The sequence below is a fragment of the Onychomys torridus genome, chromosome 3 (genome assembly GCF_903995425.1).
Source record: "Onychomys torridus chromosome 3, mOncTor1.1, whole genome shotgun sequence".
Lineage (NCBI taxonomy): Eukaryota > Metazoa > Chordata > Mammalia > Rodentia > Cricetidae > Onychomys > Onychomys torridus.
In genome coordinates this window covers 46,372,208-46,397,177 of record NC_050445.1, presented here as the reverse complement: position 1 = coordinate 46,397,177, position 24,970 = coordinate 46,372,208, and the positions used below count along the sequence as shown (strand labels likewise).

Sequence of the window (24,970 nt, the reverse complement as noted above, 5' to 3'; positions counted from 1 at the left end):
GGGTGTTCACTGGGGACAGAGAATAAATGCAAGTGACTTGATAGAGAGGACTCATATTCTTTTAGAAAAGATAATTGGTGTTTTATGCCTGAACTTAAAACAGCCAATATCAAACAGCAAGAGAATTATGAAAATTGCTACCCTTTCAATCTTCATTGAGAAAGGCACCTCACATCCAAACCCTCTGAGTAAATCACTGCTTTTCACAAGAGAGCTGCCAACTTCTCAGTCAGCACTGCCAATGCCTTTAGCTGGGTTTTTTCTTACATGGCTCTATCCTTTAAGCTTTCAAAACTGCACTCATGCTAATAGTTCCTCCTTTACTTAAAAGCTAAAGTATCAAGTTAATTGTGTAGATGTTAAAACAATGAGCCATGCTACTACATTAAATACAAGTACAGTTTTATCACGAAACTGACTGCATCATTTGGGCACTCTCCCCATCTTGACACCCTGATCATGCGAACAGAGACCCGAGCAGTCTCTGTCATAGGGGACTGCAATGCAGTTGCCGTGGTGGATCACGTTCAAGACCTGCCCGGGTCACAGTGAAAGAGCACTTGCCTAGTATGAACGAAGTTATCTGGAAATTAGAAAAGAACAGGGTACTTAGTGCCGGTGCCAATCTCTCAGTTACTGTGATGACTACGGGAGTTCCTACCTAAGAAATACATATTGAATTAGCTGTACCCTGGAACGCCGGAGCTCTAGTTATTCCTCCATTGCTCTTAGATTACTTGCTGTCATCTAGGCTATAACATAGGTTTGAACTGTTGGCAGTCGTGCATCATAACAAACAGGAATACTGTGTGGAAAGGCAAGCAAAATAACGTAAGAATGTAACAGGAAAGTCAACACAATATAGATAGACAGAATTTGAGCGAAAATGTGAGTAAATCACAACTTACTACTTACCATGTATCAATCTTCAGCTGTTTCATTTTAGCGAAAATGAATTTAATTAGTAGGCTAGAACTACATTTCCAGCTCTTCATTAGCACTTAGAAGTTCTATTGTTTTCTCAATTTGGCATTCTCAGAGTTTATATATAAAACCACACATTGCACTATCTGTTAGTTTCCATTTTGGTGAATGTTACTGTTATAACCTAGAGGCACACACTAGAAGAGGGAGGTCATGCCTGACTCTTCACTGTTCCTCAGCTACTCCTGACCTATCTCCACCTCTTCTATATCATTGGTGTATTATTATATTGGTGATAATAGAGGAAGAAAATTACAGGAAAAGTTTTTAAATCAGTTGCCTTGGTCATCAAAAAGGAATATGGAAAATTTGTACCAGCAAATAAGAAGCATGGTATCTTGGAGGGAAATCATCCATTTGCCTATTATTGCCTTAGCTCATACTTGAATACAATTTTTTATTCCAATAGAATTTTCAATGTCCTGCCTTATCAAGTCCTCAACCGAAACTGTATTGGACCTTTGATCTTCTTTATGAAACACTTGTTCCCACTGTTCCCTCCTACAGAAAGATGTTCTTTATTATATTTTCTTTTCTTTTTTTTTAAGCTGAAGATCGAACCCAGGGCCTTGTGTTTGCTGGGAAAGCACTCTACCACTGAGTTAAATCCCCAATCCTTTATTACATTTTCAATGTGTGTGTGTGACTTTATTACATTTTCAATGTGTGTGTGTGTGTGTGTGTGTGTGTGTGTGTGTGTGTGCATATAAACTACAGTGTGTATAAGTATCCATAAACCAGTGAGAGGAGAGGAGAGGAGAGGAGAGGAGAGGAGAGGAGAGGAGAGGAGAGGAGAGGAGAGGAGAGGAGAGGAGAGGAGAGGAGAGGAGGGGGGAGAGAGAGACACAGAGAGAGAATGAGAGAATGGAGAGAGAATGAGAATGTGAATTCGTAATCTACAGGATTCCTTTGTGGAGTAGGTTCTCTCCTCCTTCCAGGGTTCCAGGAATCAAACTTGGGCTACCAAACTTGATGGTATGAGCCTTAACCCACTGAATCATCTTGTTGGTACTGAGAACTATTTTTTCAAACCTGGAAGTACTTCCACTTCAAGTATTTTCAGAAGGCATTTTTTTTGTTTCTCCAGGTGAAATGTATCTCTAATTTCCAGAAGTGTGTTTTAATTCTTTTCATTGAAGCTTAACTCTTTCTAAATTTACACTTTGATTCCTACATAAATACTTTTCATAAAGTGAAATCAAGTCATCTTGAAGGAAATTAAGCAACAAGGCTCTTTGTCATAGTCCTGTGCCTAGTTATCAATCTAATGTATAGCTGACATCCCCTGAACAGCTTTATAAAGACTGGGTCTGTGTCTTGGTCTATAGATTTAAGTGCAGTACGGGCAATGGGCCTTTTAACTAATTCCAGGTTATTTGGATATGCAGCCTAGGCTTAGAAGTACTGTATTACAGAAAATGGAGAAGGGGATTAAAAGGTTATTAATTTTTAATAGGAGCAAAGATCTTGTCAAAAGTAGATAATAAAGATCCACTACAACTCAAATAAGTGGCTGCTGTGGAGCGGAAATATTAAAAGCGGCTGCTTTGATTAAGAGTGAACGATACTATGAAAACAGTAAAGGGAAGCATGCAGTGGCTTTACTTGGATGGTAAAACAACTTGAAATTTGATTCTGCATCATGCTGGAAAAGAACAAGAGGAAAGGGAAGTGCTAGTGACCGAGGAAGACCTTTGTTACAATGAGAGTCAGAAGGGGATGTTGGGTCAAGGAGATTTTAAGAGGAAATTCTGAGAACAGTGTTCTAAGTTGGTAAGTTTTCAAAGACAACACAACTTGATATGTAGCAAAAACAATGTTGATGGGAGCTGGTGAGATAGCCCAGAGAGTAGAGTCCTTGTCATACAAACATGAGGACCTACATGCATTTGCTCCCTGGCACCCATGTAAAAAAAATGAAAAACAAATAACTGCACCACAATCCTCCCCTATAATTCCAGCTGGTGAGGCAGAGACAGCAGAACCTTTGGGGCTTGATGGGTGACCAGTCTAGCCGAATCAATGAGTTCTGGGTTCAGTGAGAGACCTTGTTTCACAAAGTAAGGTGGAAAGCAATTGAGAAATGCACCTGACAGTGAACCTCTGGCATCTCCATGCAGCCATATACATATGTAGCCACCTATCCCCAAGCAATCCCCGCTCCTGCAGACACATATACACCACACACAGAGCAGGCAACTGCAGAAATGGAGGTGAAATATCAAAACAGAGCAGTTACTAAATCAGAGTAGCCTTAGTGATCAACAACAGTGCACCTAAGGTGACTGGGCATACAGTATCCTCTTGGCTTGCCAGAGGTCACCTGGGGAGAGAGTTATTGCAAGTTAGGTATAACTGTGTAAATGAGATGTCTGTAATGCCCTGTGTGTAATGACCCCTACTAAGCAAAACAAAACCACTTTTTTTTTTTTGCTGAAAGCCAGTTATGCTTTTATGCTTTAAGATATTCCTGTAGTAGCAAATGCAATAATTTCTAAACAGTAAGACCACAACATTGAAATCACAGTAAATACAAAAGAAGCAAATGCATTTTTAAAATTCCCAGAGGTGCTTATTGGTGAAGGATAAAACAGAAGGAGGACATCTCTATTATAATGATTGATTCTCAGAAACGACAAAAGAAGACTTCCCCTTTGCCTCTCAGTTCCCCAGACTTTGATATTCTACTTCTTGGTTCCTTCTGTTGTTTCAATAACTAGATGTCTGGAAAGAGACCACTTTAAATATACAGTGAGCTCATCAGGCTAGCCAGATCCCTGGCTCACTAGACCTTATGAAGGGCTCACACTACTTCAAATAGCTATTGACCAACATTTTTTTTTAGGATCATTACAACCATTTTACAGCAGGACAGAAAGATGTTATCATTACAGTTTATGTTTAATGAGTACTATTCAGTCATGCAACAACAGGTAAAAATATACCAGAATATTTTTTCACTCCAGAAAAATATTAAACAATGTGTCCCACTAACGATGAGAAAAGAAATTTAATTTTTATTAAAAAAACCCAACATTCTACTGATGATGGGGGTGTGGGAGCAGGAAACAAAACACTGACTACTAAAGAATACTAAACCTATAAAAAAAGAGTATCAAAAGTAAACTCATTATGGTATTTGCATTGTGCCAAAGTATTATATATTCCAGTTCCATATCACCAAGCAAAATATTTTTGCATTATTGGGTCCAATACAAAATAGCATTGCCTATATAGTTCAGGTAAAAATTCAAATACAATCAATATCTACCATCATAATAAATATCTAACGGAGCAGAGCTAATTCCAGTTCCTCATTACTAAACCTACAAATAAAACAAGCCTGGAATAAAAGTGCTTGTTTAGTTTTTTTGTTTGTTTGTTTGTTTGTTTTAAAGAAATCATTAGAAGGGCAGGACAGAAGCTGCTAGTTTGTTTTGATATGAGAGCAGCTTTATAGGACACTTAATATCATTGTCAAGTACACAGAGGCACTCAGTGTCCAGTTTCCAAGTTCACAGACCTGACCCTCCTTTCCCATCTCTAATACAAACTCCAACCAACCTTTAAAGAATTCACTGAAAATTCTTGAATCCCAAGATATATGCTGCTAAATGCTCACTATCCATACTAGCAAAAGATATTTTTTTTGTAAGTGAACCATGGTAATTTCTTAAACCTGGGAGTTAAGTCTAAGCTTGACAGTGATGGACAGAAAAAAAAAGGAAAAAAGAGGAAAAGAGAAGCCAAGAGGATACAGAGGAGTAAAAGGAGAACACAGTGGCATTTGAGAGGAAAGGATAAGTAAGTGCCTCATGTGCTATGCCTATTACAAATAAGGACCTCACGTAAATTTGCAAGGAGCTCTAATGATCCTAGAACTCTAGGTTTAGAAAATATGACAAAATGCCACAGTACCAGATATACACATTTCAAGTTTGTTTTTTGTTTTTGTTTTCATTTTGTTTTTTTTAGTGGTAGTGTTCGTGATGTTGGAAATGGAACCCAAGGCCTTCAAGGCCTTGGCCAAGTACTCTGCTGTGTACCAACCCAACATCTCCAGAGCTTCAGTGAAAATCACTGAAGCTAATCCATAAACCCAGCTTCCAGTGGCCACCAAACAGTCTATTTAATCATCCAAGGAGAGTTCCTGTAGAGTCCTTTGGGTTTTTCTCTCTCATTAACATTAGGTACTATAAGGAATAACTTCACCATCCTAAGAAAAAAATGAAAACACTGGAAATTCAGTTCCTGCTAAATCCTCCAGTAAGCCTGGCATTCTGTATGATTAGCAGTCAAATCTCCTCAGGGTCAGGAACACAAAGGCCTGTATGTAACAGGAAGATGTGACCTCACCTTGGCATCTGCCCAGGTGTTGCTGTATCTTGGCTCTCCTGGCCTTGCATGAATGCCCTTCCCTTAGTCTCTGTTGGGGCCAAGTTCTGCAAGGAACAATTCACAGAACTCATACTCACTAGGTCTCTCTAACTCTGCCTAATAATTCATACTCCAGTATTTGCCTAAGAGAGTTCAAAGACTCACTGAAATTATGCTAAACTACTATGCAAGGCAAGACATTATAATGAGTTCTCAACTAAAATTAAAATTTACTATTTTTGTCAGTGTGACTTTGGAAATAAAATTTCAGAATCAGTTTTCCATTATTTGTTACAATGGGAATAAATAGTTTAGTTTATCAGATTAAAATATAACATGAAAAATATCTACACTTCCATATTCCTAAGCTTACTTATTCATCCAAAAACCCTGGAGCACCATACACTGTGCAAGACTAAATACAGTGAGTACAACTAACATGAGCCCAATATGTCAGAACAATCACTCTACACTGAGTTTACATTCTTCAAAATAATCTGGCATGTTTTGAACATTTTTATTAAGGACAAAAAAAGAAAAAACTAATTGGGGGTGAGGATTGAAACCCCTGGAAATTAAATATGACAAGAGAAAACATCACAGAAATTATATAACTTTATTCAACAAATCATGATCACATATTCCTTATAAGTAATATTAAGCACTAAAATATGTACTTTTCTTAAAGAGTTTTAGTACTTTATTTCTAAAGATTTTCTTGTTATACAGATAACTGTTATATAAAACTTACTGCTTGAACAGAACTCTTGTTCAAGGATAAACAAAAGAATTCTGTACAACAAATTTTTTATTTCAAAGAATGAAAAAAGCATGGCAACATAATGACATCAAATTACTATAGCATAATATAATTCATTTTTACCATTGCTAAAATGTGAAAGATAACTGATGATTTCTTAACAGAAAGGTGCAAAATATATTTTAACAACTTTCTTACCAAAATAAAGCCAGGTATAAACACACAAACATAATTTAGGGGGGAAGCTGGACTCTGGTTTAATATAGGTTAACTAGAAATAAACATGGGCACACTCACAAGAATAATACATTGCCCAAAAGTTAAAATTAGCAGAGGTAAAAAGCCATAAAATCCTGCCAGGTTTTCTTTCCCCCGTATTTGAAACTTGTGAGTGAATTTGGAAAATTAGCAGAATGGCAGAAAATGACACACATGCACACATACAAAAAGCACACTTCAAGCAAACTGCTTGTCAGTATGAGGATCTAATTTGACAAACAGGTTTAATCCACTTGCTCAAAGGTCATGCTGTCCAAGTGAAGGATGGCCAGTTTCCTCTGCTGCAGGAGGCTGGCTGTCAGTGTTTGCAGAAGTAGGGTGCTCCTGTACATGGGCCACTTTTCCCGAAGTTCCTGCAGGAGGAAGTTCATTATTTGTCTCTTCTTCCATAGGTGAAAAGGTTTCAGGCATCTCATTTGCCATAAGAACTTGCAGAGAGTCTGTTCCATCCTCAATGTCCATCTGAATCCCCAGAGCTTTCAGAATGTCACATTTGCACATGGGGCATGTGCCATGGGCTAGGATCCAGGGGTCGATGCAATTCTTATGGAAAAAATGTTTACACGTGAGAAAACGAACTGTATCATTAGGCTTATAGTGTTCAAAGCAGATGACGCAGCTATCTCCATTCAGATTTACTTCCTCATCGCCCTCTTTTAATACTCGAACTTGCAGCTGGCCAAAAGCTTTCTTGAGCTCTCTAGTTAACCGCTTCCATCTCCTGGTCTCAATCCTTGCAATCCAGAGTCTCCGAATATGATAAAAGGTGAGATATGCTAAAGTAGCAGTTGTGACGATCATAAAGGAGACAAAATAGTGATTCAGCCAGATCATATGCTTTCTCCCCACCTCAACCACGACTGTAACGAGAACGCCCTTCCGAATTAAATGCAAAATTTCCATGCCTTTTAAGTTACCAATCATAACTACGATGGTATCTTCAAATGCCTGGTGAGACATGGGGAAAACCTGGTTGCCGGTACCTGGAAAGTTATAGATTATCACTCCTTTGGCTCCATTCTCAGAAGCCACCTTAATTTTCTGTGTGAAAGTGCAACCTCCTCGTTCGATGAGGGCAATCCAGGGCTCGTTGTTCTGCGGCCGGATGAAACCGGTATTGGGATCACAAGCATTCTGAGTTTTTCCCTCTGGTGGTACAACAACTCCTGCTACCTTCTTCAAGTTGGAACTTCTTCCGAAGACCCCAGTCTCCCCTAGCTCTGACAACATGCGGTTCCCCACGTGAAATGATATGTTCATGTAAGCAGTCCAAACGGCACTCGCCGTGCAGTACTTCTGACCCAGGAGCCAAATGAAAGTGAATTTCAGAAGCCAGAAAGATGCGGCGCTGTTCTGCCAAGTGCCAGTGTGAAGGGGATTCATCTCTGTCTTTCCCCAATGACTTTAAGAGCCAACCCAACCAAAGCCTGTGGCTGCCACATCTGTTGACAATCAATTCAAAACGAGGAAGGAAAAAATATCTTCTGGGTGAAAACAAGGTCCGCTGTCTTCCAACATGTTTCAGCAAGAGATTTTGAAAGATGACCTGAGTTTCAGATGTTTTATTAGAGAGAAAAACTTTAGATAGTAAAGAAATCCCCTCTCACCACTGTAACTTTAGAAACTGCTTACTGTTGTTGCATGAGGTGATTGTGACATAAAAGACCAAGCAGCCAATTAGGTAAGAGCTCAGAGCACACTGTAAATGTATTGGCTTAAATGTTTCCACTGTGGCTATAGGTAGTTTGGGTGTGCTTAACAGACAATTCAATAATTGAGCCATAAAAAAATGGTTGTAGGTAGCACATTAAAATTAAAAAAATTTCTGCAACTGACTCTTGTAAAAACCTCAAAGCATAAGTAAGAATACTGTACAACTGTCACATTAATAAACATTTCTGACAAAATTAAGTTTGAAATTTACAAAGAATTGTAAATTAGGACTGTGACCAAGTGAGCATAAAAATCAGAGATCTATAACACTAACTTTACATATTTGGTCGCTGTCAATTTCTTATAAACATGCAAATAAATGATATAGGATTTCTGAGACATTTATTGGTTTTGTCTTGTTTTTAAGCTTTTAAAGCAGTGATTCTCAATCTGTGGGTCGTGACCCCTTTGACAAACCTTTAGTTCCAAAATATTTATATTACCATTTGTAGCAGTAGCAAAATTACAATTAGGAAGTAGCAATGAAAGTAATTTTATGGTTGGGGGGTCACCACAACATGAGGAAATGTATTGACGGGTTGCAGCATTAGGAAGGTTGAGAACCACTGTTAAGAGTACAGAATCTGGCTAAATCTCCTTGTCTCATACTTACACAGACAGCCCAGCAGCACATACAGGTGATAAGAATAAACATAAAAACTCAACATATACAGAGGCATATTTCTTTGCTGACTCTGATGGCTGTTACCAATCTAGTCAAACTCTGAATGAAGAGAAGAATATAAGAGTAAAGATTAAACATAGCTGTACAATCCAAGCATGACTATTTTTCAAATGTAACTTGATTTAAAAAAAACAATATTAAAAAGTTAACTAATGATAGCAACAATGGTTACAGGTCATAAAGAGATGATGCTGCTAACTAACAAAATTTTTGACCAAACTGAATCTCTTTCTTAGAAGATTCTATATATCCTGCCTGCTCTGCTTCAATTTTTACTACTTTAGTCAATGGCTGTAGATAACTTTACATCTAAAGAATTAACATACATGGGCAGTGACAAATGTTGCTATCAATATGTTTCTACTTTCCTAGCTAGAAAGCCAAAGCTAAGGACTTTTGCCTTGAACAAACATTTTTGACCTCTATATGCAGGGTTCAAAAATACAAAGTTCCATTTTAAATTGGACTCACCAGGACTAAGAAAACTGATGCTTTTTATAATTTATGAAGTAACAACTTGAGGCAGGTATGAAGAAAGTTCTACATGCAAAACAAAAATCGGCACATAGGGTGTTGGTCAGGGAGGCTCCATGGTGGTTCTCAACCTTCCTAATGATGCAAGTCTTTAATACAGTTCCTCATGTTGTGGTGGTGACCCCCAACCATAAAATAGGCCTTTTTTGCTACTTCATAATTGTAATTTTGACATTTTTGTGAATTAATTTAAATATTTTTAGAGCTAGAGGTTTGCCAAAAGGGTCACAACCCACAGGTTGAGAACCCCTGCTCCAGAGGCCTCCAAAGCAATACAGATTGTTGTTATTCCTCTTGGCTGCCTGCTAGAATTAGATAAGAACTTACTGATGAAGACAGCACACACCTTGGATCCATGGTACAGGGAAATCAAACTGGAAGCTCTCTCCCTGCAGCTAGCTTTGAGTACTGGAAGATGCTATGTAGGCTTCTGGGAGAGAAAGGACATCGATGATCTTAGTTGTGAATCCTATGATCTACAAAACCAACCTGCCAGGCAAGATGCACTTACTTGTGCAATAGTGGCACCACTGCTGGTGAGCAACAGCCACGATTAGATTTGACACCCACTATATGGGAGGTAATCCGTGTCAGGTACTATAAACCTGTCAAGAACACATGGCTAGGGACAGAAGGAACTGAATATGGCCAGCTGATCCTGTTCAACTATGATCAAAGTATTGTTTATATCCATAGACATCTATGACCCTCAGTCTTCATCAGAAAAGCCTATTTTGTAGTGAACAGTGGTGAATACAGAGATTTCTGGCTACACAGAGTGTTGAATTAAGTGTCCATCCTTGAACAAGGCATTTATGCCAGTCTAGAAGAGGAGGCAGAAAGAACATAAAAGCTGGAAGACTGGGAGAAAGACCTCAAAATACTATCTCCTGGACATGACAATGATGAGCTCATAGAGGCTGTAGATGTCACTACTGAATCTACACAAGAATGGTCACATCAACAGTCAGGCATAGTTGGAAGAAACCAAAATATTCTTTTCCCCAGTGCAGAACTTTTTCTTACTGATGGACTCAGGGTGAAGGGGAAACACTGCCTTCAGTTGTAAACCCACTGATGACTGAACCAGACTGAAGTGAGTGGTTCTTATCCAATAGTCAACCAGACAGGCCTGGCTAAAGGCTCATAACTTAGAAAGGACTAGTAGTGATGAGGGGTGCCGACTGACAGGATGAGGAGGAGATAACGATGTCTGGGATAGATTAATCAGAATACACCGTATGTATGTTTAAAACTGCCAATTAACAAAATTAATCAATTAAAATGTTCAAATGAGAAGCATAAATCAGAAAGATTAGTCCACAATGGTTGATTTTCTCTTGTAGAAGCAATTACTGACTCATTTCCAAAGAGATCCTTGGGAAAAGTGCAGTAAACAGTGTGTAGACTTGTAAAGACCCCACCACATGCTATCTACATTTAACACTACAAGCTAAGAGAGATTTTCACCAAAACCATAAACCCTCATCTTTCAGCTTTTTAGTACTACTTAGGCGTTTATCCACTCACCAGAAATGAGGGTGAAAAATGAGTCAGATAGAGTATTGGAATGGAAAGTAAACAAAATGTTTAGCTCTGCTCTGTGGTCCAAGGCCATACAGATGCTCACTACCATTTGAGAAGCCAACGGCAGCCACTAAGAGATACTTTTAGAAGAAACATGTCACCATGGCTGTTTTGCTATGCTAGGATTTAAAGATCTTCATCAAGCAGGTCAACTTTTTACAATACTGCTCAAATTGATGCCTAAAGTATTTTAAAACTTTTATGTATACAACACATCCTATCCTCTAAAATAATTAGAATGAAGAACCCATTTAACCCATAGCTTTGGAAACCAGATTTCCGGGTATTAATAAAATTAATTAACATGGCAATTTAAATCCAAATCTAACTCTATAGCTTTAGGATTTAGTGAAGCTAGGATGTAAACTGTTAGGTGAAGTATTAAAGCAAAGCCTCCAAATAAATATGTTAAAAAGGAAACTTTACAGTAGCCCAGAAATTCTCCCACTACATCAATGGCATACGCCCAGCAATCTGAAGATCAGGATAAGTATTATTTTCAACAGGTCCCTATTTCCTTATTTGGAGAAACATAACGTTTAAAAAACTGATCAAAAAGACAACATTTAGGGATTGGGGATTTAGCTCAGTGGTAGAGCACTTGCCTAGCAAGCGCAAGGCCCTGGGTACAATCCTCAGCTCCAGAAAAAGAAAAAAAAAAAGACAATATTTAATGAGTATGATTTGGAGTTTTATTTTCAGAGCACACAAATTTCACCTTCTTTGGCTGGATAGTGGAACCAAGGGTCACATCTTCTCTGTGTGTACAGTGCAGTGAGAGAGTTCATCTAACTTTAATCTGTGGAAAGATCTTGAGCTTCTTAAGGTTTCAGAATGTCACACTTGCACATGGGGCATGTCCTATGGGCTAAAAGCCAGGGGTCAATACACGTCTTGTGGAAAAAATGTTTGCAAGTTAAAATACGTATTACATCATGGGTTTTGTATATATCAAAACAAACAACACAGTTGTCCTCATTTGGATCGAGCTCCTTATCCCCTTCCTTGAGCACTCGAAGTGGCAGCTGACCAATAGCTTTCTTCACATCAGCCTTTATCTGTCTTTGCCTCCTGGTAGAACTGGGAACTCGGGGTCTCCAGGCACAGTACAGGAAAAGGTAAGCAGCTGTAGCTGCCAGGAAGGTGAACAAAGACATAATGTAGTGGCTCAGCCAGGGCATGTGCATTCTCCCCACTTCAATGATGATTGTCACATACACACCTTTCTGGACCAAGTGCAAAAGCTCCATGCCTTTGAGGTTGCCTATCATCACTGCGACTATATTCTCTGTTCCCTTGTGAGACATGGGAAACACCTTGTTGCCTGTACCTGGATAGTTATAGATGATCACCCCATTTGCTCCCTTCTCTGCTGCCACATTGATTTTATGAGTAAAAGTACAGCCTCCACGTTCAATGAGGGCCAGCCAAGAGTCTGCCTGATCAGGCCTGCTGAAGTTGGTCAGGGGGTTACACGCATTCTGATTCCATCCTTCAGGAAGTACCACGGCACCAGACACCCTTTCCAGAGGAGAATGATTCCCAAACACTCCACTCTCTCCTAGCTCTGATATGATCCGGTTTCCCACCTGGAACGTTATATTCAGATGAGCTGTCCATATTGCTTTTCCTTTGGAAGCAGGGAGGCTAAGTAGTAGAAAGACGCTAAGCCTCAACAGTTGAGATGAAAGAGACCTAGAAACTGAAGGAGTCAGTCCAAGTGGGTTCATTCCTCCATTAACTGACAAACATGAAAAACAAAAGAACATCTGCTGTAAACGGAGGAGGTAAAGGAGTTAGGCTGAGCTGTCAAGAGCAGATTACTGAAGCACAGAAATGAAGAAGGTCTGCCTGGATGAAAGACACCTTGCTCCTTCCAGCATTTTTTCCTCTTGGTACTTTATCTTTCTTATAATGAAAATTCAAGAGATGTTATTAGTTCAATGTGATTTCAAGAAACTTATGACTTCCTAATGGGTAAATTGTGACATCAGAGGTAGTTAAGCCAATCCAGGAGTTTATATTAATACAATGCATACTGAAATCCCATTGGTTAAAAGGGCTACTAAGCAATAAGTCAAGAGATATGCAGTCATACATACATGTTTATGTATTAATATATGAATGAGATTGCATGTTATTATATATACACACACATATATAAATACCACTTTGAACACTGAATAAATTACTAAATAAAAAATGGTAAGCATTGAAAATACTTGAGATTTGTTTTTATATATGGATATACTGAAAAATATGTTAAAACCTTTCACAAACTATTCATTCACATTAATGAATGCTTCTGGTCAGGTTTCAGTTCTCATTATGCTTCTACACTCTCTAGCTGGTCCCTCTGGACAATAGGAGTAAATCACCCCACACTCATCTGGCATTAAATGCTAACTAACACCAAGCCCAAAGATTTAGCACTGGAATGAAAAAGAAAAAAACGTGTTTTTGTTTTTCTGATGTAGACTCATCCTACAAGGCAAACACATTTTCGTTCATTGAGTCTGTTGCTAAAATACCTACTATTTGCTAAGCAAATACTAAAAATGAAAAGAAAAACATGATATTCCTATTATCTAATAAGAGTAGATTGGAAATAAATAAATACAGTTATGAGTAACTGCAAGAACTTTGAACAGAAAGCCCCAAGTACAGAGAAAAAGATAACATGGAATGGGGACCACTTTTGGAGGCTCAAGATAAACTTGTCTAAGAAACTGATAGTCTGATACATGCAAAAATAACTCTAAATTCCCAAAGCAAAGTAACAAGACTAGACATATAGGAAAGCACAGCTTTGTCCTCTATTATGGAAAGCCACATGGTAAGTTAAAGGGTCTGAAGTAATGCAGACTCATCAGGAGGCAGGGAAAGAGGAAAGGCAAAGAGTAACTGGTGTGTTTGGTGGCACACATGCTGTCCTGAGAACTCTGAGCTGTGTCCTAGGATGTGCCTTGAGGATGACTTAAACACCTTTCAAAACCTTTGCTTAATCCTTGCCTGAAATCTTTGCACATAGATAGATAATAAGTTGACAATACTCATCCAATCATTTATCACCTCAGTATAGGACAGCCTTTTTGACTGGTGGGCTGAAAAGACTGGAGGACACAGAAAGAAAAGGCCTTGTTTGTTTATGAGGCTCATGCACACACTGGGCTCTACTACTGAAAATGCAAGTGTGTCAAGAGGGTGTATGCTTTTGAGAAAACTATCCTTTGTAGTTACTGAGCAACAATACTAGTTAATATCTGTTTGCAAGATGGATACTGATCAAATGTCCAATTCTTACTATTTTATTTATGTGTGATTCAGTGTGAATCTAAACTGTCTTCACAGGTGGAATTTTCCATGTTCAGATTGTGAACTTCCGATTGATTCTGTTAAAAGTGAAAAGGTGAGGAACCAGTTAAGAAGTTTAATGTTACTTAGCAGGTACTTGTTGAATTGGTGATGCTTTTGGAAGGTTATTTAATTCAGAATATTTGTTTATTTATTTATGTCTGTGCACCATGTGTGTGCAGTGTCTGTGGGCAGGGGCAGAAGAAGGCATCAGATTGGAGTTACAGACCACTGTGAGCTGCTATGTGGATGCTGGGAATTGAAACTGGATCTTCTAGAAGAGCAGAAGCTGGTGCTCTTACCCACTGAGTCATCTTTCCAGGCAATTTAAAACAATCTGATTCTGACATGGCTTTTATATTTCAATGGGTTTATTTGTTTATTGTTTTTAGATAGGTTATTCAATATTGACTCAAACTTGATATGCAGTAAAGGACAACCTTGATCTTCTAATCCTCCTGCTTCTATCTTTCATGTGCTGGAAATACTGTTTTGTTCTACCACATCCCAAATTTTTGCTGACTTTGGAAGGGTAAAACACTTACATAGCAAAACATGTTTGGCTAAGATCATATCTCAAATCAAGAGTTTCCTTGTTTGGTTGAAAGGAACAATTTATAAAAAAGTTCACTGACTTTTTCTTGCTATAACATGAAGTGGCTAAGCCATGGAGGTTAAAATATCCCTTTTCTTCTGTCATAGTCCTAGTACAAAATGCTCCCCACATCTAACAATGGCTCTCTGAAGCAGATGTCATTTTGCCTTAGGAGGGGTATTTTCTATTTTTAGAGACTTTTTTTAATATTATTATCACAACTGGGGAATGCGCCTGTCATATTGTGGCTAAAAGCCACAGATGCAACTAACCATCATAAAATGCTGAGAGTGACCTTTTAGACTTAGATATACCTAGCTCAAAAAGTCACAAATAAGTTTAAGAAAGCCTGTAATAAAGGTATGATCTTCAGAGAGAGGCACTACTGCCAAAGTCCCTTATCCCTGAGAGACAATAAATTCTGAGCTCTTGATGCACAGTGAGCTTTTATAATTGCCAATGTATCTGTAAAGTAAGATGCTCTCAGAATGTGCCTCCATTTCCCAAGTTTTTCCTGGCACAGAAACAGAACAGTTCTCTTTAAGCTTCCTTATTATCCCATGGTTGTCAATTGCAATCATTTTATCAGAACTAGAGCAAAGAGTCTTCTACCCTGGGGCTGGCATAGTTAAATGGGGCAGAAAAAGAAAACTGATAGTGGATGCCACTGTAATCTGTTCCTTTTAAAACATGTATTCAATACATGGACTTTCAGCACCCGAAGATTTCAAGTTCTTTATTCTATTGACACTTGAAGGTAGATTAAGGGAAACTGAACATACAACTAGAGTTGGAAGATCCAATAGTTCCTGTTTTTTATAATAGTCCAAAAGTTCCTGTTTTTTACATCTTTCCATTCTGCCTTGTAAAGCATGTTGGCTTTCCTCTTAAGTTGGTTCCCTTGATGAACTCCCAGGATGGCTAATGTTCCAATTATCCATAGGCACACAGCACCCTGAGGTACAATGCAACATTTCTACTCCCATATTTCCTGTCAAGAAAGAGGGAAAAATTTTCCCCAGATATTTATCAACTTTCTCTTAATGTCTCTGGCTAGAACTACCTTTCAAATTCATATTTAATGGATACAAGAAGTGAGTTTGGTCATTATGATTGACACAGATAAATCACAGTTTATCTTACGGAGAAGCCCACTCCGGGCTGAATACATGAATGGAGAGAAGGTAAAGTTATCTGTTCTCTGCTACCAATGGAGAAAATTAGGTAGCAGAAGGCAAATACTCAGAGAAGGGGCAGCTGCAGGATCTAAATCCCTGAGACAGACTCAAAGAGATACTTAACCACTAACCAGAACAAACACAATGTGCACTCCACACAAGGTACCACCAGAAGACAGGGTTTTATTAAGCTGACAAACTTAACACAGTCCTCTTCCTTAGGAAGGCATGATTGTGAAAGAAGCAATTATTAAGAAACTGCGGGTCTATGTATTCTTCTATGTCAGATGCTAGGGAAATACTGAGAAACATTTTAAGTATCATTGAGTTACAGGGATGAGGATCAACTCATCTCCACTCTCACTGATTTTTGACCATTACTCATGCCTCCAGAAATCCCCACTCTGATAGGGAAGAGCAACCAAGTACATTCTGTACTTAACAGCATCTCTACAACATAGGGAAAACAGGACAGACTTCATCAAAGTAACCCACAAGTCATAGTACACAGGCCATAAATTATGAAAATTCCGTAGGTTTCATAAAGCACACTTACTTGGCATGCAAGCTAAAGAAATGATTATTTTTTGTTTGTTTCTGAAGAAAAACATCATAAATGGATTTGAGGGTAACAGAATACTGATTCAAAGTGGCTTGCTAAAAGGAACAAAGGAATTTTCTAAAAGCAAAACATTTCTTTTTACAATAAAATTTTACTTCATATTATATTTGATTGCAAGTTTATAATTCTTATAAATATCAATGTAGGCTTTTTTCTGGAACTTATATTAAGTTAATCATTATACTCATATGTTCAATAAAACATGCATATGATAATATGAAAAGAAACATGTTTTAAACAACCCAAACCACTCTCAATCTAAGACAGTGTGTCCTAAATATGCTAAACACAGAATACAGTTGACATAAACAATTTTATGTGCACTTCTGGATTGTTTCCATGTTCACACCCGGGGTTAGGGAAGGCAGAAATGCCAGGAAGAATGAGGTAGTGCTTTTTGAGTGGATTTAAGGCCCATTCCATGAGATGGAACCCATCCTTGACAGTGCTAAAAGGACCAAGAACCTAAGACAACATAGGTCTTCAGCCTACAGGAAAAACACACAATATTTCTCAAATATCTAATGTTGTCCTACCTCAGAAGGGTCTATTTGGGTGGGGCATAGCTATGGTCACTCTGTCCCATAGGATGAACACTTCCCACTGCTTCAACTTGGCTATAACCTTTCTCTTGGTCCCTTCTATCCACCAGATTTTGGTTACTCTTAACTTTGCTTGTTTTCTGCCTAGTAAAAATGTAATAAAACTTACAGTGGTGTTCTTGTTTAATGAAAAGCTCAGGTAGCTGTCCATATATCTTCTAGAGAAGACATGTAAGTCTCTGCACTGTGTACTCTTCTTTCTTCCCACCCAGCTTCATTTTATGCTATCAATTCTTAAATTTTTACTGCTTCAGTTAAATCAGCTTAGCATTTTTGGTGCTCCCATCAACATGATCATCATACTGCACTTTATACAGCCTTTGTCTATTCTGAAAATCTTATTGTACCTGCCCCTGCAGGGCATATTATAATATGGCTCCATTTACTAACCTCTGTAGTCCGTCTTAGAAGTTCTTCCATTAAAGGGTGACATTTGTTTCCATGCCCCCTTAGATCTGTGTGCCCTAGCAACTGGCTGGCCAAAAGACTTCAGCAGAAGTGACAGTATGTCAACTTCATCCCTCAACTTTGGGAGGCTTTGCACTCTTCCTACTCTCTCTAGAATTTCTGCTACCTTGAAGTGAACAAGGCTATCTTGAGAAGAGGATGTGAATTAAAATACTCAAGAAAAATCCAGCTCTTCTAGCTGAGGGTGTTTGACTTTAATCTGCAGGTGGGCAGGCATGTGAAAGCTGAAGAAGAGCAGAGCGACCTGAATGAGTTAAAGATAACCAGACCTCAACTCTACATAAAGAACTAAAGGCAACCAAGAAATGCTAATAAGGGGAGAAATAGTCTTCTTCAGGGCAGATCACACCAACCGGTTATCTAACCAAATAGACAATCTTGAAAACACACACACACAAGTAACATGATGCAGATTGAGCAGGCCATACTTAAGAATACATATGTATATATATTTACATATGTGTACATTAAAACAATTAATGAAAACAGAGGACACAAATTTGTAGTAAAAGAGATATATATTTTGGCCATAGAGGAGAAAAGGGAAGGGGAAATGATATTAGTATATTATAATCTCAAAAAAGAAAAGTAAATAATTTTTAAAAAGATGACCAGAGACACAAATAAGCCTTGACATCCTGAGGACTTCTAGTCAAACCACACAGACTCCTGAACATTAAGATGCATTCCCTCTTGCACAGCCACAAAGTTGTGGGTGACATAGAATGACTATAAAATTATCCATCTTATTACAATTTGGAGAGCGGAGAATAATTTTATTCTCACTTCAGCTGGCCAAGATTCTAGCACCACATCTACACCATCACAGGTTATGAGTAAATGATGAATTAAACCAATAATCGTCTGTGTTCTAATCTGACCTATAATATTCCCCACACAATAAATGTCTAATTAGTGAGGTCTTCATAATAGCTTCACTATGTGTAATTTAACCATATGTAATTCTGTAGATATGATACTCATACAACTTGATTTCTATATTCATGCCTGAATGAAAAGAAAGATGAATCTTTAGATTATGGAAACATGCCTTAATATTTTAATGAGCTTAAATAAAAGTTACAATTTTTCTTCACAGTCAATTAAATTCCAGGTCTAAGTAACTTTAACATTAAGTTGGAAACATTTCCCTCACATTCAACCTAGAAAGTGAAAGACAGTATGCGAGTCAACAGAAGAAACATTATGTCACCTAGCAGGTAATCAGGGAAATTTTAACACTCTATTTTTCTCATTAAAGAGATGAGTTATTGACTAACCTAAAGTAAACACGAAGTTCTTATCTCTGTTTGAAGTTAGATCAAAATCATCTTCATATTATCCATTCAGATTAAATCTTTATTTCAAGGGTGAAAAATACAAACAAAGTAAATATACCCAAGCAGAATCCTTATCAAGAGAACTCTCCCATTCACCTGATAATCCATTCTGTCCTCTTCTTTAAGATCTGGTGGTGCCAAGAACTAATGGGTGTGGGTACTATTCTGGGACTGCATCTCACCTAAGATACTCTAGAGGCTAAAGTAGATCCTCAAACTCCCTATGCCACCATTACCCAAAGAAGACTGCTAGCTGGGAAGATGCTCAATAAGTGGGTTTTCACTATCCCTGGCCCCATATAATTTCTTTTTCCTATTTCACACCTAATCAACATCTATCTATCTCAGTCTGTCTGGCCCAAACAACCTATACCTGTGACACAATAATTTTGCACTCATTCTGTCTCACACTGACGCATTTGTCTGCACTTTTGCTTCCTGTAGAACATCTTGTAAATAGTAGGGTTATTGTCTTATTTATAAAACAATTCTGTTTTCTTCATCCCAACCCTTACTACCACAAGAAAATCTATTCAAGAAACCTGACACGTTTGACTTTCTAAGTTTCTATTCTTCAAAACATTCAGATAAATCAGCAGCTTCTACAACCTCTGCTCTTTATAATTGACCACCAATTATAAAAACATAAGAGGCAACCATTTGGCAACTCATCACTCAGCTAAGAATTACACTTATGACAGTCGTCCAGAAAAGGGATTATTTAATATCAGAGGATCAGGAGTCATCTGTCTAACATCTTCTCTCTCAAATCCAAGAATAAATTCTTCCATAGCTCTATTTCTGAAATAGGTACTCAACATACAAATTTAAATACCAAGAATTTCTAATATACAGCAATCCACCTTTACTGATGAAAATGTATACTTTAACGTTTTTATGAATATATCCATTCATTACACACTTATTGTCTATACTAATTTGTAATAAAACATACAGAAATATTCCTATGGGCACAGATACTTATATAGGTCCACATAGCTTATATTGTCATAAATCCCAAAGTTATTATTATCAGGAGAAGTCTGTATCACAATAACTATGGATACCTATACAACAGTACCTGGAGAAAAGCTCAAATGTTGTAGTAGCAGTAACAAGAAAGCATTTATATGAGCTATAAACTTCTTCAACCTAGAATTTCCTCCTATCCAGAAAGGCAGTCAAATTTAGCAATCTCCACACAATTTTCTTTGTGCATCCATACCAATACATATTTTAAAATTTGCATTCATGATGCAGCAAAAATACGTAACATGTATGTATACATTTTTATTATATGTTTTGACACAGGGACTTGTGTAACCCACTGGCTTTCAACTGGAAGCTGGCTGGCCTTGAACTCCCATGTTCCTGCTCCCATCAGTGCCATGTCACAGGCCTGCCCTACAGTGCTTAGCTAATATATGTACATAGTTTAAAAATTACTCCTCATGTCTTTTTGGAAATAGAAATTATTTCCTCATTTTTATGCACCTTTTATTAGTAAATGAGTTGCATAGTTCCTTGTGATTTTTTTTACAAGTATAAAAACAGTGTTTATCTTTTTTACTTTCTTATAAAGGTTTTGCTTTTATCTCTAATTGAAATGTTTTAATATATCCCTTTTGCATTCCTGCTGGGCTTAGCAAACTGGTCTATATAAATTCATTCACTTCTTTTTTTGATATATTTATTGCAATTCATATAACTGACATAATTTCCTATTCCTTTCTGTTATGTAATCCAAAAGGTAAAATCCTGCTAAATGCCTATACAACTGATTCTTTCACTCATTCATTCAAGCTATTAATCAAGTCTCTAACACACATGTCTAGGTGCTGGGAACAGAATAGTGATCAAGAAAGAACAATTCCTGTCTTCATGAGCTTTCCATGTACCCAGGGCTTCAAAGACTAGGTCAAGATTGTATCTTATTCACAAGACTGACATTCTGATGTGGTGAATGTTCACCAAGTTTCAAAGTGCCAGAAAAACACTTACTTGGTGGTTTACAAATAAAACTTAGCTCATACAGATCTGGAGTCTGGCAAACCAAATATAAATGAAGTCTTAGGGTCTAAAGAGTTCTTTTCTGGCTCATGGATAGTATCTTCCTACTGTGACTTCACTTGGTAGAAGAAGTGAGGAATGTACCTAGGTCACTTTCATAAAGGCACACACCCCCTTCTCATGGGCTTTGCCCCTTGTTCCTATCACCTCTGGTTTCAGTTACTTTTGGTTGGGATTTCAACATCCCAAAGGGGACATAAAGTTTAATATTTAGTTTCAGAGAGATAAAAACAATAGATTTTTTTCCTGCTGCATAACACATAAATGAAAACAAAACAATCCAATGATCCACAGTCAATGTTCCTTCATTCAGGTCTCATGAAGTATTTCAAATTTTGTATTTAACAACAAATGTTTGTTTTATTTACCATCTCATAAATAATTCCTTAAGTGTTTTTTTTCCTTACCATACAAAGTCTCGTATAGCCCAGGCTGGCTTAGAACTTCCAAGTACTGGGATTCCAGCCATATACCACCACATACTCCACTAGTTTTCTGAGTCTTGCAAGGAATAGAAGGTATCACATCTCATTAATACTTAAGCCAGACTCACTCTTCCTGTTTTTGTTTTGTCTTTTGCTTTTGTTTATCTTCACTAGCTCTGTGACCCTTGAAGGTTACCTAAAAATATCTCCCTTGATTTTCTTTTATGTGCATCAAGTGTAATAATAGCCCCAATTTTTTAGGACATTTATGAAGATTAAATGAGATAAAATACAGCATTTCAAGTACACAGAACACTGGCTAGCTCATCCATTATGTCATCTGTTCCCTAGCACCAGTACCATCATTGTGTGTACATCAGTATTACTCGGTCGGTTCTTTTACCAGATGAAAATGACTTCAAGGTATTCAAGGAATTTTCTTATCTTAGTCCCAAAGATGTCTCTGTGCTGACACAAATACCAGTTATCACTTTTACATATCCACTCTTGAGGACTAGATATCTATTTACATATCATTCTTTAGTAGTTAAAGAGCTAGTGTTTGCTAGCTAGAGACACAGTACTCTAAGCTTTGTGAAGAATGCAATGAAAATAGTTGGAACACTGTTACTATGAAGGGCCAGGCCAGTAAACCATTGATTAAATATCTTGGCACAATAGTCTTTAATATAGTGAAAACAAGCATTGTTTTCCTAATTGTTACATTACAAATCCATGTAAAATTGCAAGAGTAACATTCATGTCACCAATGATACAAAAGTTTACTTGAAATTTAAGGGATAGATAAGGCTATAATCCTATGAAAAGCCAAAAAATAAATGTATAATTCACATACAGAAACTATTGGGTAAGACCTAGATATGCGTTACTGCTGTTTGGTTTGTCTATTTAACATAGAATGTTAAACTATCGGAGATGAAGCAGGTGCCAGAACTCAGTGATTCATAGGCCATGTAAATCAACAGAGAAAGTAATACAGTTAATTTGAAAATCTTCATGCAGTGGAAACTACATAATGCATATATAAAGTATGTACCATATTTATCATTTCTACAGGCTTTCCAAATTTTAAGTTATCTTACCATGGTTTTAAACTTGAACTTCTATGGACACTTGACTTACATTTGCATTAAAGTTATTTGGCAACACACTGCACTTTATTCTTATCAACCGTTCAATAAATTAAACAAGAATCTGGGTCATAAGAGAAATTCCAGAAGGAAACCTTCCATTTTCACCTCTCCAGTGCTGGGATTACAGGTGTGAGCCACCAGGCCCAGCTTTAATCCAGGCACTGGGGCTGAGCTCAGGGCTTCATGCTTCCTCACAAGGACTTTACTGACAAGAGTCACCTCCTCAGTACCTCACAACCATTCATAAGTGGAACAATCACTATTTGACTCTACTCATTATCTGAATGTCTCCTATCGCAATTAAATTTTTAAAAACAACTATGTCCAGGTAGGTAGGTAATTATTTTCCACACTGAAGTCTGACCAAGAACATTTTAGATGCTGAGTTAATATCCATCCCATCTTCTTGAAAAAAATAAAATAAAATAAGCCCCTTAACTCATTACACTTACTGTTGGAGTTTTCCAACAAATACTAGCTATATTCTTTTTTTTTTTTTTTTTTTTTTTTTTTTTTTTTTTTTTTCGAGACAGGGTTTCTCTGTGCAGCTTTGGAGCCTGTCCTGGATCTCACTCTGTAGACCAGACTGGCCTCGAACTCACGAAGATCCTCCTGCCTCTGCCTCCCAAGAGCTCGGATTAAAGGTGTGTGCACCACCACCCAGCTTATTTTCTTTACTCAACCTTGGTGAATTTTTACATTTGGTAGATAACCATTTTCTGGGGCCTCTGTGACAAAGCACCACAGAACACATGGCTTGACAGGAAAATTCTTTCTGTTACAGAGAGTGGAAGTCATGGCAGAGCTGGCTCCCACTATAAACCCCAAGGAAGTGTCTTCCTGCTTCTCTCCCAGCTTTTGGTGTTGACAGCAGTCTCTGGGGTCCCTTGGTTTGCAGACTTATTACTAATTTCCACTAAAGACAAGACAGCCAGAAAACTCAACATCTGGAAAACGCCTAGCGTTCCCCATGAAAATGGAATCTCCGTGACACCATGATTTCGGGTTTCTCCCCCAGAACTTAAATAGAATGCATTTCTGCTGCTGAAAGCTACTCAGTTTATTCCATTTGTCAGAGTGTGGCATGAATGTCCTGCACTTTGCTATTCTTTGAATTTTTATTCTGATCCTTGTTCACTTTGTTTCAGGGGTCATTTGTCTTTTCACACTGAGGTACAGGAATTCTACATGCATCTTAGATGTGAAGCCTGTGTTGCTTACAGGCATTTTAGCATCTATCTAGTCTTTGGCTGACTCTATCTACATGAGTTGTTTGGGCCACAGATCCTGCGTCCTCGAGGAGTCTCCTTCCCCAGATGGAGCCTGTGGAACGATAACAAATCTATGCTCATGGGATTTCTGAGCCTTATAGTTGAAAAGCAACAAATTACAGCAAAAACTTTCTTTAAAATCCAGCTACAGTCTGATTCCATTGAATAATGTCTAGAGTGTATAGTTCTGCCTAAAAAACAATGCCTGAGTTGGTTGAGCTGGGGAGATAGGGATCCTTGGTGCTAAAACACTTGTTTAGCCCTGGGTTAGATCCTAATATGAACAAAATCAAATTGAATCGAAGCAAAGCAAAATACAATGAAAATAAAACAAAACTGTTTAACTTATTATCTTTCACAGTTAAGCTTCTACCTGGAGTCTGGCTCAAATCCTCCCAAAAAGTCCAAAGCCAAAGCCAAGCAAGCAAATAAAAACACAAGAAAATGAAAATCCCCTACAAATTGTACAACTATAAAATGAACTGTGTACATTGATATAAAACCCCAAATTAAAATAATGATAATTAGAAAAAAACTTGTCTGTTTTTACTTAGGTATGATTAAAATTTCAAATCACCCCCTAAGGCTCTAGTAAAAATAGTAATTACATGTTTTGTTCTCCAAGATTTCATTCTCAAGGCCCATGGTCCCTTTTTTACACGGTTTACTATGAACTCCAGATTATTTCTCTGTTAAGTTTCTAGTAAACTCATTGAAGGGAGGGACTAAACTTGATATTCTGGAATTGCTGAAAGAGTGCATGTCATATGTTCTCACCATAAACAGTAAGTATGTGAGGTGAAGGATACACAAATTAAAATGACTTAATATTTCTACAGAATATGTAAGCAACAAACAACAATAAAAAAGCAAAGGACCGAAGTTCAGTTCTTAGTACCGACACCAGATTTCTTACCAGTGCCTAAAACTCCAGCTCCAGGAGATGCTCTCTTCTGGCTGCTGCAGGTACAG

The 24,970-nt window shown here is 37.7% G+C and overlaps 3 protein-coding genes across 15 annotated transcripts in view; all 3 read right to left on the bottom strand.

Annotated features, from left to right (window-relative positions):
- Window positions 1-24,970, bottom strand: part of Cadps2 (calcium dependent secretion activator 2) — a 542,247-nt gene that overhangs the window by 353,705 nt on the left and 163,572 nt on the right. The window lies entirely within an intron of this gene.
- Rnf133 (ring finger protein 133) lies at window positions 6,601-8,030 on the bottom strand. The gene is made up of 2 exons (XM_036180986.1): window positions 7,306-8,030; window positions 6,601-7,176 (listed from the first exon to the last, which is right to left on the bottom strand). The coding sequence occupies exons 1-2, from the start codon at window positions 7,781-7,783 to the stop codon at window positions 6,638-6,640; spliced, it is 1,017 nt and encodes a 338-aa protein (XP_036036879.1). The 5' UTR covers window positions 7,784-8,030; the 3' UTR covers window positions 6,601-6,637.
- Rnf148 (ring finger protein 148) lies at window positions 11,600-12,826 on the bottom strand. Its single transcript, XM_036180987.1, has one exon. The coding sequence runs from the start codon at window positions 12,686-12,688 to the stop codon at window positions 11,741-11,743; it is 948 nt and encodes a 315-aa protein (XP_036036880.1). The 5' UTR covers window positions 12,689-12,826; the 3' UTR covers window positions 11,600-11,740.

Bases quoted from the DNA above. Each gene is read 5' to 3' on its own strand.
- Rnf148 (XM_036180987.1), bottom strand. From the start codon at position 12,688: ATGTTCTTTTGTTTTTCATGTTTGTCAGTTAATGGAGGAATGAACCCA.
- Rnf133 (XM_036180986.1), bottom strand. From the start codon at position 7,783: ATGAATCCCCTTCACACTGGCACTTGGCAGAACAGCGCCGCATCTTTC. The intron at 7,177-7,305 runs GCATGGAAATTT...CTGCTACTTTAG, and splicing joins TATGATTGGTAACTTAAAAG to CATATCTCACCTTTTATCAT.